We start from the raw sequence: 17,394 nt of genomic DNA, 5'->3' as shown, positions 1-17,394 counted from the left end.
ACAGTTACAAAGTAGAAGACTAAAAACATTGAATGATTCGTTCTTCTGATGAACAGGTTTCTGTCTTTCTTCCTGTCAGGTATCTCACAGATGAAGGAATAGAGGAGTGCAAAAGCTGTTCAGAGAAAGAGAAGGCGGTCCTCAATGATGTCATCAACCTAGCGTTGAATGTAAGTCTGTATGCACGTGAAAAGTGTGTCATGAAATGTCTGACAAGCAGCTAATCGGCTTTACTGTAGAGTCAGTAACACTTCTGGACTGATAATAAATAACGATACACTCCGATCACGATTCAGTTCCATTCACAAAACTCCATTCACAAAATATAAATGAAGAACAATTCTGACTGAAAAGACTCTTTTTCTGAATCATAAACAATGCAGAGCAGTGTGCTGTAAATTTTTTATTATTATTTTTGTCTGAACCAAGCTAAATAAATCAAGAATTGGTTAGGAACAGGGGTTTTATATTGTACAAAACATACAACCACAATTCCAAAAAAGTTGGGACGCTGTGTAAAATGTAAGTAATCATATATAATCATGCCTGTTTTTAACGCAGTGCCGCCTGAGGGCCCGAAGATCACGGGCATGCAATATTTATTTTCACCCTTATCCATTGTGCACAGAGATTTTTCCAGATTCTCAGAATCTTTTGATGATATTATGTACTGTAGATGATGAGATATTCATCGTCTTCGCAATTTTACGTCGAGGAACATTATTCTGAAATTGTCCCACAAATTGCAGACGCAGTTTTTCGCAGATTGGTGAACCTCTGCCCATCTTTACTTCTGAAAGTCTCTGCCTCTCTAAGACACTCTTTTTATATCCAATCATGTTACTGACCTGTTGCCAACTAACCTCCAGCTGTTTCTTTTTACTAACACTTACTTTTCCAGCCTTTTGTTGGCCCCTGTCCCAACCTTTTTGAGATGTACAGTATTGTGGCCATGAAATTCAAAATAAACTTTTTTTTTTCGTAAAATGGTAAATTTCCTCAGTTTAAACATTTGATATGTTTTTTATGTTCTGTTGTGAATAACATATGGGTTTATGAGATTCGCAAATCATTGCATTCTGTTTTTATTAACATTTCACTCAGCATCCCAACTTTTTTTTGGAATTAAACATGTCCAAAAAGTTCCAAAAATTTGATTGAATAAAGTGTCTTGGAAAAAAGTGTCTGAGCCGGGTGAAAATGATCGAGGGAAACGTAATGAGCTCCGTAGCAGCGCCTGAGGCGTTATTTTAACCACAAATAGAGCTTCAAAGTCGGCTAAAATGTCCGCCTTTCGTGTCGTTTGAAAGCCACCAAAGAGCTCTTTTTAGCGGTTATGACGTGGTCGTTTAACCGTATAATATCGCAGGTTCCGCATGAAACGATGCGATCATGTGACCAGCGTGCTGTCTGTATATTTGAACTCCTTTTCAGTTTGTGCCTCCTGCTTGGTTGGAATGAAAACCCGCACCCACACCGGCCCTTTCCGGATAAGATTGCCCACCCCTGGGTTAGGCAGAAGATTGCAGACAGTTCATGTTGAACTAGAACAGTTCGTGTCATAGATTGAAAGTCACTATGGACTTAAAATAGATAAATAAAACACATTTTTTAATACGAATCATTTTTTTTTTAGAGGATTAATAAGTGCACGTAATAGAAAAGTCGGTTGTATGTATAAGAACCAATCATGTTCCAGCATGCAAATATGGAACGTTCTAATTTGCATATTCATCAAATCCGGGTTTTGTTTGCTTAAACAGCCTTTCTGAGCCTTTTCTTTGCCGTCATGTCAATTTTAACTTGTTACGCATTCTCAAATTAAGGAATAAAACACTTTCTGTGGTATAAGAGGAATAAAAACACTTCGGGACTTGCTGTTATAGGAAAATAATCAACTTCAGCTTCGTGGTAAAAGTGTGGGGCTGTGTCAAACCACACCATCGTTGATTACGTTCCTATAAGCATTTTTATTTAAATTTTTTAAAATTATATTTTATTTTTATTCCTCTTATACCAGAGTATTTTCTTAACTACAATATTTTATTAATTAAAGAACAACACTGTGTACATTTTATCCATTTATAGTTACATTTAATGTTGTGGAACATCCTCAGATCAAGTTAGTTCCTGTTTGCCGTTCCCTCAAGAACCTTTCTTCTCTCTCTCTCTCTCGCTCTCTCTCTCGCTCTCTCAACTAATAAGACAAAAACAAACACAGCTTGTCATGTTACCGAGTTTTTTTCCCCAAAGACTAGCCAAGTGTTACAAAGCAGCGACACTGGAGACTCCTTCCATAAATGTTACATAAAAAGTTAATAGTAGTAGTAGGCACATAGTTACATAACCGTGATGAGATTAATGATTAAACCAGATAAACATGGATTGTTGTTCATGGATTGTTATGCTTTTCCTTTACAGACTGATCTGAGATCAATTGGAAAAGGTTTTCTGCCTGCTGATATCAACAGTGGCAGAGTGGAGGAGGTAATTTTACACGTGTGTGTGTGTGTGTGAGAGAGAGACTGCGAGGGATTGTGAGTCCATGTGTGTTTGCAGTATTATTCCAGCACTTTCGCAGAGTGGCCACTGGATGTCCCTGTAGGAAGGTAGATAAGATATCTCGTGTGAATTGTTATTCGTTTTAAGGAATCGTGTTTCCTGCTTCCTCGACGGAGTGAAATACCAGGACGCAAATGTTCAGCTCACTCTCTGTAGAAGTTCAGACAGGACACAGCCGGATATCTATCCGAGAGAGGGATATGATTTTCTGGACAGGGAGCGCTGTTTGTAATTGTACAGTCCGCTCAGTCACTCAATCCTAATCTGGCCATGCTTTTTTTTTTTTTCCCGGGAGATGTCAGAGTAAAATAAATAAATAAATAAAAAGGTCCTGAGACGGGTTTCACAAATTTCCGAGAAGATGATTCGAGCAGTATTTCTGAGGGAAGCCCGGAAAGTATGCACAAATAATAATTCAGCCAGAAGATTTTTTATTTTTTTTCCCGGTCAGAATAAACCTGTTTGGTCTGTGATGCGTTAAGTAGTCATTAAAAACCTAAAATGAAAAAGCGGTTGGTATGAGAATGCAGTTGTTGATGATTTGCCAAACGTTTATCACATTATGAAATCTCACATTTCTGATTTCGAGCCAACTGACATTACACAACATTACACTTTAAAAAAACAAAAAACAAAACCCACCACAAGTAGTCAGGTTACATGAACCTGGAACTGCAAGGTCCTGAGTGAGGAATAAACCACTGTTAAAGGAATATAATTAACAACATTGTGGTGTGATGCAACGCAACATGAAGCACAGTTACTGCTCCCGCACTTTTCCATTAACAGCGTGTCCTGAAGTGTTTCATTCCTCTTATACCACAGCAGTTTGCTGATGTTTACGTCTTCTATTCATCTCGTACGTTTTATGCGTTTAATGTCATGGAATGTCCACGAAACAAGTTGGGTCCTGTTGTCACGTCTATCGCTTCTAACCTCTCTGTTTTCCTTCTCGTCAAGTTAATAAGACCAAAAAATAAATAAATAGGCCGCTTGTCATGTTACTGAGAAACTCGAAAGCGCAAACGTGTCTGTCCTGAAGACTTTCCCGTGGTGGAATTATTAGAAAAATAGTGCGCACCCAAGGTGGTAATGCGGCCACGAGGCAAAGTGGAGGCTTGAGCCATTCATATGCAGTTGCGAGGGAGACAGACAGACAGACAGACAGCGCATGTATGATGCAGTAATGAGACATAACAATTATCAATATTTATTTCTTTATTCGTTATATGTATATATGTGTGTGTGTGTATCTATCAATCTATCTAGATATCTCTCTCTCTCGCTCTCTCTTTATTTATATATATATATATATATATATATATATATATATATATATATATATATATATATATATATATAATGCAAATGCAATATATTTTCATATATGTATATATATACACACACACACACGAATACACTGTGAACACTGTGAACACTCCCCCCCCCCCCCCCCCCCAACCAACTACTGCATATCAGTGGTTCAGGCCTCCGTTACTTGCTCTATAATGACTTCTTGGAATTAGCAGGAGGCTTGAGATGGGATGCGTAATAAATTAGTTCCACTCACAAGAGCATTTTAAGGGCAAAAACCTGGCAAATGTCTTGAAATAAAAACGTCTGAACAACGTCTTCTGGCGTGTGAATTGTGGTATAAGCGGAATAACGGAATCCCGGTCGGTTGAATTATTAGAAAATAATGCAGATGTCATCGTCAGTTGTTCCTTACTTAATTAACTTCTTCAGTTTTGCCTTATTTCTACTTATTTCTATAAATCATGGTTGTTCCAGGTTAGGATATTTGTAATGACTTTGTCCATCATTTTTTTTATTTTTTGTCGTCAGTTGAAGGGCCCGTGTGTCCTCCAGGTGCTAAAGATACGCAATGTCACCGCCCCGAAAGAACACGAGGAGTCCCAGGCTGCTCCCAGAATGCTCCGCCTCCAAATGACTGACGGACAGACCACGTGCGCAGGGCTGGAGTTTAAGCATCTGTCGAAAATTAGGTAAGACCTTCACAGATTATAAAATGCATCGCAAGGTATAATTGCTATGTACGTACGCACTGCTTAACACTGCTGTTGCGTCAACGTCATCGTTAGTTCTTTTCTGACGTTTACTGTACGTGGTGGACTGGGGCTATATCGGGAGTCGGTGATGTCGGCTAACTCTGTGTAAAAAAATAAATAAATAAATAAAATTGCAACGCGCCTACATAAGCAACCTGCTTTACTGCGATCACTGAGACTGAAATAAAAATGTAATAATAATAAAAAAAAGATAATCGTACATCTTGTTAAACAAACATTGTTATTTTTATTCAAGAACTATCAGTGTGGCTGGACTACATCAAGATATTCTTAATCTTTACCAGCCTAAACATCTACAGTGCAGTGCATAAGTATTCACCCCCCTTTGAATCGTCCTCTCACCAATTTTCCATAAAGCCCGTTTTTATGATGTGTTACGAGAGGTTACGGTTGTCCTGTGAACAGCTGCTACTTCAGAGCTCCCCTTTACCTCTTGGTTGGACTAATCTCCTGTTTACCTGGTCGCTGAATTAGGCGCAGTCCCGTTTGTGCTGTATTCTTTGTATTTTTTATGTCGCTCTTCGGGATTTTTGACGTTTGGAATCATTTTTAAAGCCAAACCCCGATTAATACCCAACAAACACACCTTTCAGGTATTTATGTTGAGGTAACATGACACTGTAACTGCACACAGCTAGACTCCTGAGTCCCGAGGTTACGTCCACATGAATCTGGATAGATCTGAAAGCTGCGTTTTCAGACGCTTTCCAAAAATCGCTCGTCCACACCGAAACATCTGGAAAGTCCTTATACTGCAGATTTTCCCCAGTGCCGCTGCATAAAATGAATCATTCCTGATTTCTTTTCTGGGGATTGTAGACACGTTGCCATGGAAACGACCCTGACAATTTGCGCAAGTGCAGTTTGAATGAATTAAGGCTATACTCTATTTCTCAAGTCAACCACTTATGAATACTTAATAAGTTACAAGTTTTTATCGTCACAAAGACACGTGTTTTGACCGAGGCTTTTAATCAATTTACCGTTTACTCTCCTGTGTAATTCATTTGATGATGTCATTAATCATACAGGGAATGAAAGGGAATTAATTGCAAGAACAAACGACATGTCAGTTCTTTGTAGTTATGATTTTTACATGTGCAAAGTGATTTAAAAGATAATTAGCTCAGAGTATATAGGCAGGGTAAAGCTTGATGGATGTGGCTCGGGAGAGACTGAATAAGTACGTTAGCTTAGGACAGATGATTAGGCTTAATTTGCTGAATAACTGCTTCAGCCGTCATCACTCATACAAATCACCGAGCGCTGAAGTGCAGATGTTGAAACGTTCTCAAAAGAATAGCGCTCATGTTTGCTTCTGTCCTGACAAATGACACATAACTGCAGTTCTAGTGCGATTTTTACACGTCGAGGGCTAAAAAATAATCGAACAACAATGTCTGTTATCCACAATATGCAAATGAGTGCTTTAACAAACCACACTATTTTATTATTGTATTTATATTGTAAAGGAATATCTTGAATAATCCTGGAGGGTGTAAATAAATAAATAAGCACTGTAAAACAATTTATAGTCATCATTAAAAGAAAAACAAAAAAAAAAACACGAAATATGCAGTTTTGTATCCTGTTTCGTCAAAGGGTGCCAATAATTTTGGTGTGCACCCCGTTCGCAAAGGCTGCAACGTGAGTCTGTAAACACAGTGCACTCAAAATATGCTGCCTGTGTCTAAACCGTTGTTGCGTTCTTTGCAAAGACGGCGTGCTCCAAAAGTATTGGCACCCTTTGTGGAAAGAAGTGAGTTGATTGTTTAAAACGAGTAATGATAAATAGATGATGGCAGTTATTTAAACAAAAAAAAATAAGAATAGTTCTGGTCAAATTAATGCATGCTTGTGTTTAACTGTGGCCAATGACAGGTTCTCTAGTCTATATTAATATAGTAGAGAATAAGTTTACATCCCTTTAGAAGACATGCATGTTTAATTTATTATAATGAGATATATAGTGTTGCAGGTTGGTGAAAGTAACTTGGCTTCATCACACCACCCCGTAATTGATTATTTTTCTATAACGGTGCGTTCCGAGGTGTTTTATTTACTGCTTGCCACATGGTCGTACTCTCATTTTATGCCAGATATCGGTCAGTGAGTTCTAAAATGACTTCAAAGGCAGTATGGTCATACGGTTTTGTTTAGTCATGACTGCAGGTTGTTTAAACGTAAGTGAGGTTTGTCTGGAAGTGATGATAAATTACAGATCTTAAAAGGTGTTGAGCGATGTTTTCGGACAGAGGTGGGAAAATTCTGCTTAACAGTCAGCTCTCAGTAGATACGCTTTCGCTGAAGGAAATTTGAGATCAGCATGCAAGACCTGTTTGTTTTCCTGAGCTGCGTAACACGGATGACGCCGACCCTCTGGCCTCTTCTCACCTCGCTTTCGTTTAACTCCTTTCACTCCTTTTCCACTAGATAATCCTCTTCCATTCCCCCGTCTTATTTACTGCTGCGTCCTGGCAGCAGCCGGCGGCGTGGCGCCGTTCCAGTCGGTACAGGTGGAGACTGGAGCGCTGCGCTGCCACGTTTGTCTGAGGAACAGACTTCTCTTTATGCACGCACTCCTCCTCTCTCACTCTCCATCCATCCCTGTCTCCCTCCTCAGGGCCAGGAGATAATACATCCTACTGTTCTCCTCCCCAGTGTTATAGCCAGCCTCTGTTTTCAAAGATGGTGGTAAAGCATGGAGGGATTTATTTAATTGACTTTATTTCTACACTGTAAATTTAATTGAAATTATACTCCGGACATCTACGATCCACAACTCGTAACATATTTGCATTTAGCCTCGTTAATTTCCTTTTTTTTTTGGGAAATTAATTCCTATAATTAAGGGAATGCGGGTTGTGTTGGTTTAAATCTGAGGATACAAGAATAAAAACGGGATTTATGTTTATGAAGATGGATATGAATGAATTTATTTCTAAGTCGTTCACAGGAGAATTGATCATGGGATTTTGCTGCTTATGAAAATCCAGTTATTAGAGAAAAACGTTCGTATCCTAAGTTTTGTGTAAATGTGCGTAGAAGCAGACTCACGAATGCGAACCTCCCAGTTTATATACGGATTACGCCGTCAAGTTTAAACCGGTTATTTATTTCAATCATGCACACAAATTGAATGAAAAATATTGTGAAACTAGGTCAAAAGCCGAATAAAATCCACAAATTAAGACACGCGAGACTAGCCATTCAATAAGAGCAAAAGTAATGGCATCGTGTAAAAGGAGGAATACTTTCACCATTTAGTTGTCATTTTATAACTTTCAGCTCTGTGTGCTTTTCCTTTTATGGAGTTTTGTGGGCGTCACTAAATGTAAATGTGCCTTGAACATGTGCATGTTTAGCGGTCATCAACATGCAGATGCGAGTATGAAGGAAATCAGCGTTACTGAAAGTTTACTCGGTCTGGCAGGAATTTTTAGTCCAATTTAACTTTACGACATGATACCTCAGAAAACCAAAATGGTTCTTTCAGTTGAGCCGGCGCGATTTAAAAAAAAAAAAGAAGAATTTAAGTTAAAAATGTAAAGTTTTATGACCCGTCGCACCACTTAAAGTATTGTAAAGTTCAATAGGAAGAGTGAGGGATGGAGAGTGAGTGTGGGGGAGAGTGAGGGATGGAGAGTGAGTGGTGGGGGGGGAGTGAGGGAGGGAGGGAGAGTGAGTGGGGGGAGTGAGGGAGGGAGGGAGAGTGAGTGGGGGGAGTGAGGGAAGGAGGGAGAGTGAGTGGGGGGGGGAGTGAGGGAGAGTGAGTGGGGGGGGAGTGAGGGAGAGTGAGTGGAGGGGGGGAGTGAGGGAGAGTGAGTGGAGGGGGGGAGTGAGGGAGAGTGAGTGGAGGGGGGGAGTGAGGGAGAGTGAGTGGAGGGGGGGAGAGAGGGAGAGTGAGTGGAGGGGGGGAGAGAGGGAGAGTGAGTGGAGGGGGGGAGTGAGGGAGAGTGAGTGGAGGGGGGGAGTGAGGGAGAGAGGGAGAGTGAGTAGAGGGAGGGAGTGAGTGGAGGGAGGGAGTGGAGGGGAGTGAGTGGAGGGGAGGGAGGGAGTGGAGGGGAGTGAGGGAGGGAGTGGAGGGAGTGGAGGGGAGTGAGGGAGGGAGTGGAGGGGAGTGAGGGAAGGAGGGGGGGAGAGAGGGAGAGTGAGTGGAGGGGGGGAGTGAGGGAGAGAGGGAGAGTGAGTAGAGGGGGAGAGTGAGTAGAGGGAGGGAGTGAGTGGAGGGAGGGAGTGGAGGGGAGGGAGTGGAGGGGAGTGAGGGAGGGAGTGGAGGGGAGTGAGGGAGGGAGTGGAGGGGGGGAGTGAGGGAGGGAGAGTGAGTGGGGGGAGTGAGGGAAGGAGGGAGAGTGAGGGAGGGAGGGAGAGTGAGTGGGGAGAGTGAGGGAAGGGGGGGAGTGAGGGAGAGTGAGTGGAGGGGGGGAGTGAGGGAGAGTGAGTAGAGGGGGAGAGTGAGTGGAGGGAGGGAGTGGAGGGGAGTGAGTGGAGGGGAGGGAGGGAGTGGAGGGGAGTGAGGGAGGGAGTGGAGGGGAGTGAGGGAGGGAGTGGAGGGGGGGAGAGTGAGTGGGGGGAGGGAGGGAGTGGAGGGGAGTGAGGGAGGGAGTGGAGGGGAGTGAGGGAGGGAGTGGAGGGGAGTGAGGGAAGGAGGGGGGGAGAGAGGGAGAGTGAGTGGAGGGGGGGAGTGAGGGAGAGAGGGAGAGTGAGTAGAGGGGGAGAGTGAGTAGAGGGAGGGAGTGAGTGGAGGGAGGGAGTGGAGGGGAGGGAGTGGAGGGGAGTGAGGGAGGGAGTGGAGGGGAGTGAGGGAGGGAGTGGAGGGGGGGAGTGAGGGAGGGAGAGTGAGTGGGGGGAGTGAGGGAAGGAGGGAGAGTGAGGGAGGGAGGGAGAGTGAGTGGGGAGAGTGAGGGAAGGGGGGGAGTGAGGGAGAGTGAGTGGAGGGGGGGAGTGAGGGAGAGTGAGTAGAGGGGGAGAGTGAGTGGAGGGAGGGAGTGGAGGGGAGTGAGTGGAGGGGAGGGAGGGAGTGGAGGGGAGTGAGGGAGGGAGTGGAGGGGAGTGAGGGAGGGAGTGGAGGGGGGGAGTGAGGGAGGGAGGGAGAGTGAGTGGGGGGAGTGAGGGAAGGAGGGAGAGTGAGGGAGGGAGGGAGAGTGAGTGGGGAGAGTGAGGGAAGGGGGGGAGTGAGGGAGAGTGAGTGGAGGGGGGAGTGAGGGAGAGTGAGTGGAGGGGGGGAGAGAGGGAGAGTGAGTGGAGGGGGAGTGAGGGAGAGTGAGTGGAGGGGGGAGTGAGGGAGAGAGGGAGAGTGAGTAGAGGGAGGGAGTGAGTGGAGGGAGGGAGTGGAGGGGAGTGAGTGGAGGGGGGGAGTGAGGGAGAGTGAGTGGAGGGGGGGAGAGAGGGAGAGTGAGTGGAGGGGGGAGTGAGGGAGAGTGAGTGGAGGGGGGGAGTGAGGGAGAGTGAGTGGAGGGGGGGAGTGAGGGAGAGAGGGAGAGTGAGTAGAGGGAGGGAGTGAGTAGAGGGAGGGAGTGAGTGGAGGGAGGGAGTGGAGGGAGGGAGTGGAGGGAGGGAGTGGAGGGAGGGAGTGGAGGGGAGTGAGTGGAGGGGAGGGAGGGAGTGGAGGGGAGTGAGTGGAGGGGAGGGAGGGAGTGGAGGGGAGTGAGGGAAGGAGTGGAGGGGAGTGAGGGAAGGAGGGGGGGAGAGAGGGAGAGTGAGTGGAGGGGGGAGTGAGGGAGAGAGGGAGAGTGAGTAGAGGGGGAGAGTGAGTAGAGGGAGGGAGTGAGTGGAGGGAGGGAGTGAGTGGAGGGAGGGAGTGGAGGGGAGTGAGTGGAGGGGAGGGAGGGAGTGGAGGGGAGTGAGGGAGGGAGTGGAGGGGAGTGAGGGAGGGAGTGGAGGGGGGAGTGAGTGGGGAGAGTGAGGGAGGGAGGGAGAGTGAGTGGGGGGAGTGAGGGAAGGAGGGAGAGTGAGTGGGGGGGAGTGAGGGAGAGTGAGTGGGGGGGGAGTGAGGGAGAGTGAGTGGAGGGGGGAGTGAGGGAGAGAGGGAGAGTGAGTGGAGGGGGGAGTGAGGGAGGGAGTGGAGGGGAGTGAGGGAAGGAGTGGAGGGGAGTGAGGGAAGGAGGGGGGAGTGAGGGAGTGAGGGAAGGAGGGGGGGAGGGGGGGAGTGAGGGAAGGAGGGGGGGAGGGGGGGAGAGTGAGTGGAGGGGGGAGTGGGGGGAGTGAGGGAAGGAGGGAGAGTGAGGGAGGGAGGGAGAGTGAGTGGGGGAGTGAGGGAAGGAGGGAGAGTGAGTGGGGGGGGAGTGAGGGAGAGTGAGTGGAGGGGGGGAGTGAGGGAGAGAGGGAGAGTGAGTGGAGGGGGGGAGTGAGGGAAGGAGGGAGAGTGAGTGGGGGGGAGTGAGGGAGAGTGAGTGGAGGGGGGGAGTGAGGGAGAGAGGGAGAGTGAGTGGAGGGGGGAGTGAGGGAGGGAGTGGAGGGGAGTGAGGGAAGGAGTGGAGGGGAGTGAGGGAAGGAGGGGGGGAGTGAGGGAGAGTGAGTGGAGGGGGGAGTGAGGGAGAGTGAGTGGAGGGGGGGAGTGAGGGAGAGTGAGTGGAGGGGGGGAGTGAGGGAGAGTGAGTGGAGGGGGGGAGTGAGGGAGAGAGGGAGAGTGAGTGGAGGGGGGAGTGAGGGAGAGTGAGTGGAGGGGGGGAGTGAGGGAGAGAGGGAGAGTGAGTGGAGGGGGGAGTGAGGGAGAGAGGGGGAGTGAGGGAAGGAGTGGAGGGGAGTGAGGGAAGGAGGGGGGGAGTGAGGGAGAGTGAGTGGAGGGGGGAGTGAGGGAGAGTGAGTGGAGGGGGGGAGTGAGGGAGAGTGAGTGGAGGGGGGGAGTGAGGGAGAGTGAGTGGAGGGGGGAGTGAGGGAGAGAGGGAGAGTGAGTGGAGGGGGGGAGTGAGGGAGAGTGAGTGGAGGGGGGAGTGAGGGAGAGAGGGAGAGTGAGTGGAGGGGGGAGTGAGGGAGAGAGGGAGAGTGAGTGGAGGGGGGGAGTGAGGGAGAGAGGGAGAGTGAGTGGAGGGGGGGAGTGAGGGAGAGAGGGAGAGTGAGTGGAGGGGGGGAGTGAGGGAGAGAGGGAGAGTGAGTAGAGGGAGGGAGTGAGTGGAGGGAGGGAGTGGAGGGGAGTGAGGGAGAGGAGGGGAGTGAGGGAGGGAGGGAGTGGAGGGGAGTGAGGGAAGGAGTGGAGGGGAGTGAGGGAAGGAGTGGAGGGGAGTGAGGGAGGGAGTGGAGGGGAGTGAGGGAGGGAGTGAGGGAGGGAGTGGAGGGGAGTGAGGGAGGGAGTGGAGGGGAGTGAGGGAAGGAGTGGAGGGGAGTGAGGGAAGGAGTGGAGGGGAGTGAGGGAGGGAGGGAGGGAGGGGAGTGAGGGAGGGAGTGGAGGGGAGGGAGGGAGGGAGTGGAGGGGAGGGAGGGAGGGAGGGAGGGAGGGAGTGGGAGGAGTGGAGGGGAGGGAGGGAGGGAGTGGAGGGGAGGGAGGGAGGGAGGGAGTGGAGGGGAGTGAGGGAGGGAGTGGAGGGGAGTGAGGGAAGGAGTGGAGGGGAGTGAGGGAAGGAGTGGAGGGGAGTGAGGGAGGGAGTGGAGGGGGGAGTGAGGGAGAGAGAGAGAGTGAGTAGAGGGAGGGAGTGAGTGGAGGGAGGGAGTGGAGGGGAGTGAGGGAGAGGAGAGTGGGAGAGGGAGAGGAGAGTGGGAGAGGGAGAGTGACGGGGAGAGTGGGAGGGGGAGAGGGAGGGGAGAGGGAGGGGGAGAGGGAGGGAGGGAGGGGAGAGTGGGAGAGGGAGGGGTGGGAGAGGGAGAGTGATGGGGGAGTGGAGGAGAGGGAGAGTGGGAGTGGGGGGTGGGGGGAGGGGGAGAGGGAGGGGGAGGTGGAGGGAGGGGGAGAGTGGGAGAGGGAGAGGGAGAGTGACGGGGAGTGGGGGGAGGGGGGAGAGGGAGGAGGGAGGGGGAGAGTGGGAGAGGGAGAGGGAGAGTGACGGGGAGTGGGGGAGAGGGAGAGTGGGGAGGGAGAGGAGGGAGGGGGATGGAGGGGTGGGGGGAGGGAGAGGAGGGAGGGGGATGGAGGGGTGGAGGGAGGGGGAGGGAGGGGGGAGGGAGTGGGAGGGGAGGGAGGGGGGGAGGGAGTGGGAGAGGGAGAGTGACGGGGGAGTGAGGGAGAGGAGAGTGGGAGAGGGAGAGTGACGGGGAGAGTGGGAGGGGGAGAGGGAGTGGGAGAGGGAGGGAGGGAGGGAGGGGAGAGTGGGGGAGGGAGGGAGGGGAGAGTGGGGGAGGGAGGGAGGGGAGAGTGGGAGAGGGAGGGGTGGGAGAGGGAGAGTGATGGGGGAGTGGAGGAGAGGGAGAGTGGGAGTGGGGGGAGGGGGGAGAGGGAGGAGGGAGGTGGGGGGAGGTGGAGGGAGGGGGAGAGTGGGAGAGGGAGAGGGAGAGTGACGGGGAGTGGGGGAGAGGGAGAGTGGGGAGGGAGAGGAGGGAGGGGGATGGAGGGGTGGAGGAGGGGGAGGGGGATGGAGGGGTAGGGGGAGGGGAGAGGGAGGGGGAGAGGGAGGGGGGAGGGAGGGGGGGAGAGGGAGAGTGACGGGGGAGTGAGGGAGAGGAGAGTGGGAGAGGGAGAGTGACGGGGAGAGTGGGAGGGGGAGAGGGAGGGGGAGAGGGAGGGAGGGAGGGGGATGGAGGGGTAGGGGGAGGGGGATGGAGAGGGAGGGGGGGAGGGAGGGGAGAGTGGGAGAGGGAGAGTGACGGGGGAATGAGGGAGAGGAGAGTGGGAGAGGGGGATGGAGGGGTGGAGGGAGGGGGATGGAGGGGTGGAGGGAGGGGGAGGGGGATGGAGGGGTAGGGGGAGGGGGATGGAGAGGGAGAGGGAGGGGGAGAGTGGGAGAGGGAGAGGGAGGGGGAGAGTGGGAGAGGGAGAGTGACGGGGAGAGTGGGAGGGGGAGAGGGAGGGAGGGAGGGAGGGGGATGGAGGGGGAGGGGGAGAGGGAGTGGGAGAGGGAGGGGGGGAGGGAGTGGGAGAGGGAGAGTGACGGGGAGAGTGGGAGGGGGAGAGTGGGAGGGGGAGAGGGAGGGGGAGAGGGGGGAGAGGGAGGGAGGGGAGAGTGGGAGAGGGAGAGTGATGGGGGAGTGGAGGAGAGGGAGAGTGGGAGTGGGGGGAGGGGGGAGAGTGGGAGAGGGAGAGGGAGAGTGACGGGGAGAGGGAGGGAGAGTGGGGAGGGAGAGGAGAGTGGGAGAGGGAGAGGGGCGGGGAGAGTGGGAGAGGGAGAGGGGCGGGGAGAGTGGGAGGGGGAGAGGGAGGGAGGGAGAGTGACAGGGGAGTGGGGGAGAGGGAGGGAGGGAGAGTGACGGGGGAGTGGGGGAGAGGGAGAGTGAGGAGGGAGAGAGCGACGGGGGAGGGAGAGAGCGAGCGAGGGAGGGAGTGGGGGAGAGGGAGGGGGAGAGGGAGGGGGGGAGGGAGGGGGAGAGTGGGAGAGGGAGAGTGACGGGGGAGTGAGGGAGAGGAGAGTGGGAGAGGGAGAGTGACGGGGAGAGTGGGAGGGGAGAGGGAGGGGGAGAGGGAGGGAGGGAGGGGGATGGAGGGGTAGGGGGAGGGGGATGGAGAGGGAGGGGGGGAGGGAGGGGGAGAGTGGGAGAGGGAGAGTGACGGGGGAATGAGGGAGAGGAGAGTGGGAGAGGGGGATGGAGGGGTGGAGGGAGGGGGATGGAGGGGTGGAGGGAGGGGGAGGGGGATGGAGGGGTAGGGGGAGGGGATGGAGAGGGAGAGGGAGGGGGAGAGTGGGAGAGGGAGAGTGACGGGGAGAGTGGGAGGGGGAGAGGGAGGGAGGGAGGGAGGGGGATGGAGGGGAGGGGGAGAGGGAGAGGGAGGGGGGAGGGAGTGGGAGAGGGAGAGTGACGGGGAGAGTGGGAGGGGGAGAGTGGGAGGGGGAGAGGGGAGGAGAGGGAGGGAGGGGAGAGTGGGAGAGGGAGAGTGATGGGGGAGTGGAGGAGAGGGAGAGTGGGAGTGGGGGAGGGGGGAGAGTGGGAGAGGGAGAGGGAGAGTGACGGGGAGAGGGAGGGAGAGGAGAGTGGGAGAGGGAGAGGGGCGGGGAGAGTGGGAGGGGGAGAGGGAGGGAGGGAGAGTGACAGGGGAGTGGGGGAGAGGGAGGGAGGGAGAGTGACGGGGGAGTGGGGGAGAGGGAGAGTGAGGAGGGAGAGAGCGACGGGGGAGGGAGAGAGCGAGCGAGGGAGGGAGTGGGAGAGAGTGGGGGGAGAGGGGGAGAGAGTGGGGGGAGAGGGGGAGAGTGGGGGAGTGAGGGAGGGAGAGAGTGTGAGGGAGGGAGAGTGAGGAGGAAGAGAGCGAGCGAGGGAGAGAGTGGGAGAGGGGGAGAGAGGGGGAGAGAGTGGGAGGGGAGGAAGTGAGGGAGGGAGTAGGAGAGGGAGTGGGGGAGAGAGTGGGCGAGGGAGAGATTAGAGTTAGACAGAGAGAGAGGGTGGGAGAGTGTGAGAGTTAGACAGAGAAAGGGGGTGGGTGAGAGTTAGGGAGGGAGCGGGAGAGAGAGAGAGAGAGAGAGAGTTGGGGAGAGAGAGAGAGAGAGAGTTGGGGAGAGGGAGAGTGAGAGAGTTGGAGAGAGAGTGCAGTGAGAGGGGTCTACCATTTAACAGTCACTTATGTGCTGCATCTGTGCAGGCTGAGAAATAAAATAAATCAACAAGCACAAACATTTCTTTTCTTTTGATGAGAATTGTTTTGTTTTTATATCGGAGTGATCTGGACGATGACATCACAGGGCAAATTATAAGATTTATTTTCTAAAAAACGACAGAATTTTACGCCAGTGTGACCTTGCAGCGTTTTGTGAAGACGCCTGGAAACTTTGTAAAATCGCTCGAAATACTGAGAATCGTTGTGATTGCTCTTTCACGGTGCTGTTCTGTAGCAGGTAAGCCAAGCAGACCAGACCCTTCCTTCACACCGTCACACTCCGCTTTCGTTCCCGTGCCGCAGCTGGAAACGGCTGAGAGGAAGACGGCTCTAATAGGAGCGCTAATCCTGCCCCGGTCCTCGTTTCAAACAAACGCATTCATAAGAGCTTGACCCGATCGTAGACCAGACCAGTCGAGCCGTGTGGAGGAAGGAGGGGTGATTTTAGAATGAGTGCTTTCATAAGTGCACCGTATCATACTGAAATTTAACAGGGAGGTCCATTTGAGGAAACGCGCTAACATTTTTAATTTTTTTTTTTTTTGGCATAATCACTACTCCCTATCTCCTCTGGCTTACGGCTTATTGGTATGCTTGTGAGGGGGAAATTGAGTTTCTCTCTCTCTGTCTCTCTCTCTGTCACTCTCTCACGCTCTCTCTCTTCGATAAGTTCACTTTAATTAAAATCAGACTGCTGGCTTCGAATCTAAACTTGCACAGCTGAAGGGAAATTTGGAAAGGAGGTTTGGGGGGGGGGGTTTGGGTTTACTTTTTTAGAACAGTCAGTAAAAGAAAAGGTTGGGTCAGGCATGTATAATGTGCATTTGTTGCTTCTTTTTGGTAATGAATCGCCCCAATTGTTCCACAAAGGGTGCCAATAATTCTTGAACACACTGCCGTTGCAAAGAACGTAACATGGCGCTTTAAACACAATGCACTCAAAATAGGCTGCTCGACAGCATTGTGTTTATAACCGCTGATGCACTCTTTACAACCACGATGCATGAAAGAATTATTGGCACCCTTTGTGAAAACAAGCATGCCTTAAATGATGATTTTTTAAAAAAAAATAATTTTTTTTAGCTTAATCATTTGGAGATGCTCTATAGCTTTCCTTTAATAGTTTCTAAAAACTTCTTGTAAATAGTGCCCCTCCTCCCTTTCTTTCATGTTAAACACTTGTTTCAAAATTATTGGCACCCTTACTATTAATATATAATGAATCCCCTGGAGCGAATAACAGCATTGAGCCTCTTCCTGTGATGTCTATCAAGGGAAGAGACTCTCCTCCATGCACAGCATTTCAGACTCCTTTTATATTCTTATACTTGTGCACGTGGACGTCGTCTTCAGTTCAGGTTTTCACCCAGGTCTGTTCTGCTGAATGAGATAGTGTCCTAGACTATCTGAGATAGTGAGATAATGTTGAAAGATCCAGCTGTGTTAAATTCTTAACCTTCCTTGCAGAGGCAGTCAGCTAGCTCTTTGGTCTAAAATATCCTTCATGATGGCATTAATCTAATTAAGAACCCCTGAACCACCAGCCCCAAAGCATCAATGATCCACTGCCAATATAGTTTATGGAAGATTTTTGCTTCTATACAGTCCCATTTTTTTCATCGAACATGTTAATAATGTTCTTGAGTAAGAGTTCAGGCACTGCGTTTCTTCGTGCTTCACTCATGAAAAGCCTGTGACCTTTCAAAGCAACTTGATGTTATGGAGGTGGCATCACTAGTTGTTTTTCAGCTGTTCCAGACATTTTAAAATGTCCTTATTACAGGTTCCTGAGTTTTGCAACACACAAAAAAGGTGTTGGTTCTCTCGTCCAGCGATCGCAAGTTCAAATTCTGATGGCTGGGAGTCCGAGAGAGCGAAATTGGGGATGTTCTGTGGGTGGGAGGGGCTTACTCTCTCTCTCTCTCTCTCTCTCTCTCTCTCCTGTCAATCGGAGTGACACTAGCCAATCACGGGCATCTGAGAACTCGTGCATGGGGAAGAGGGCAGATAGACAGTGCTTTCTTCAGAGTGTCCGTTACCTAACGTGCAGGTCGACACTTGTTTGTATCCCCC

At 50.7% G+C, this 17,394-nt stretch overlaps 1 protein-coding gene across 1 annotated transcript in view; it reads left to right on the top strand.

Moving 5' to 3' along the window:
• Positions 1 to 17,394, top strand: part of tdrd3 (tudor domain containing 3) — a 30,476-nt gene that overhangs the window by 2,224 nt on the left and 10,858 nt on the right. The window contains exons 2-4 of the mRNA XM_053634681.1: positions 80 to 170; positions 2,422 to 2,487; positions 4,408 to 4,568. Of these exons, the coding sequence (XP_053490656.1) occupies positions 80 to 170; positions 2,422 to 2,487; positions 4,408 to 4,568 (318 nt within the window). The remainder of the gene's footprint in view (positions 1 to 79; positions 171 to 2,421; positions 2,488 to 4,407; positions 4,569 to 17,394) is intronic.

The sequence above is a fragment of the Ictalurus furcatus genome, chromosome 10 (assembly GCF_023375685.1).
Source record: "Ictalurus furcatus strain D&B chromosome 10, Billie_1.0, whole genome shotgun sequence".
Taxonomy (NCBI): Eukaryota; Metazoa; Chordata; class Actinopteri; order Siluriformes; family Ictaluridae; genus Ictalurus; species Ictalurus furcatus.
This window is presented reverse-complemented; position numbering and strand designations above follow the sequence as displayed.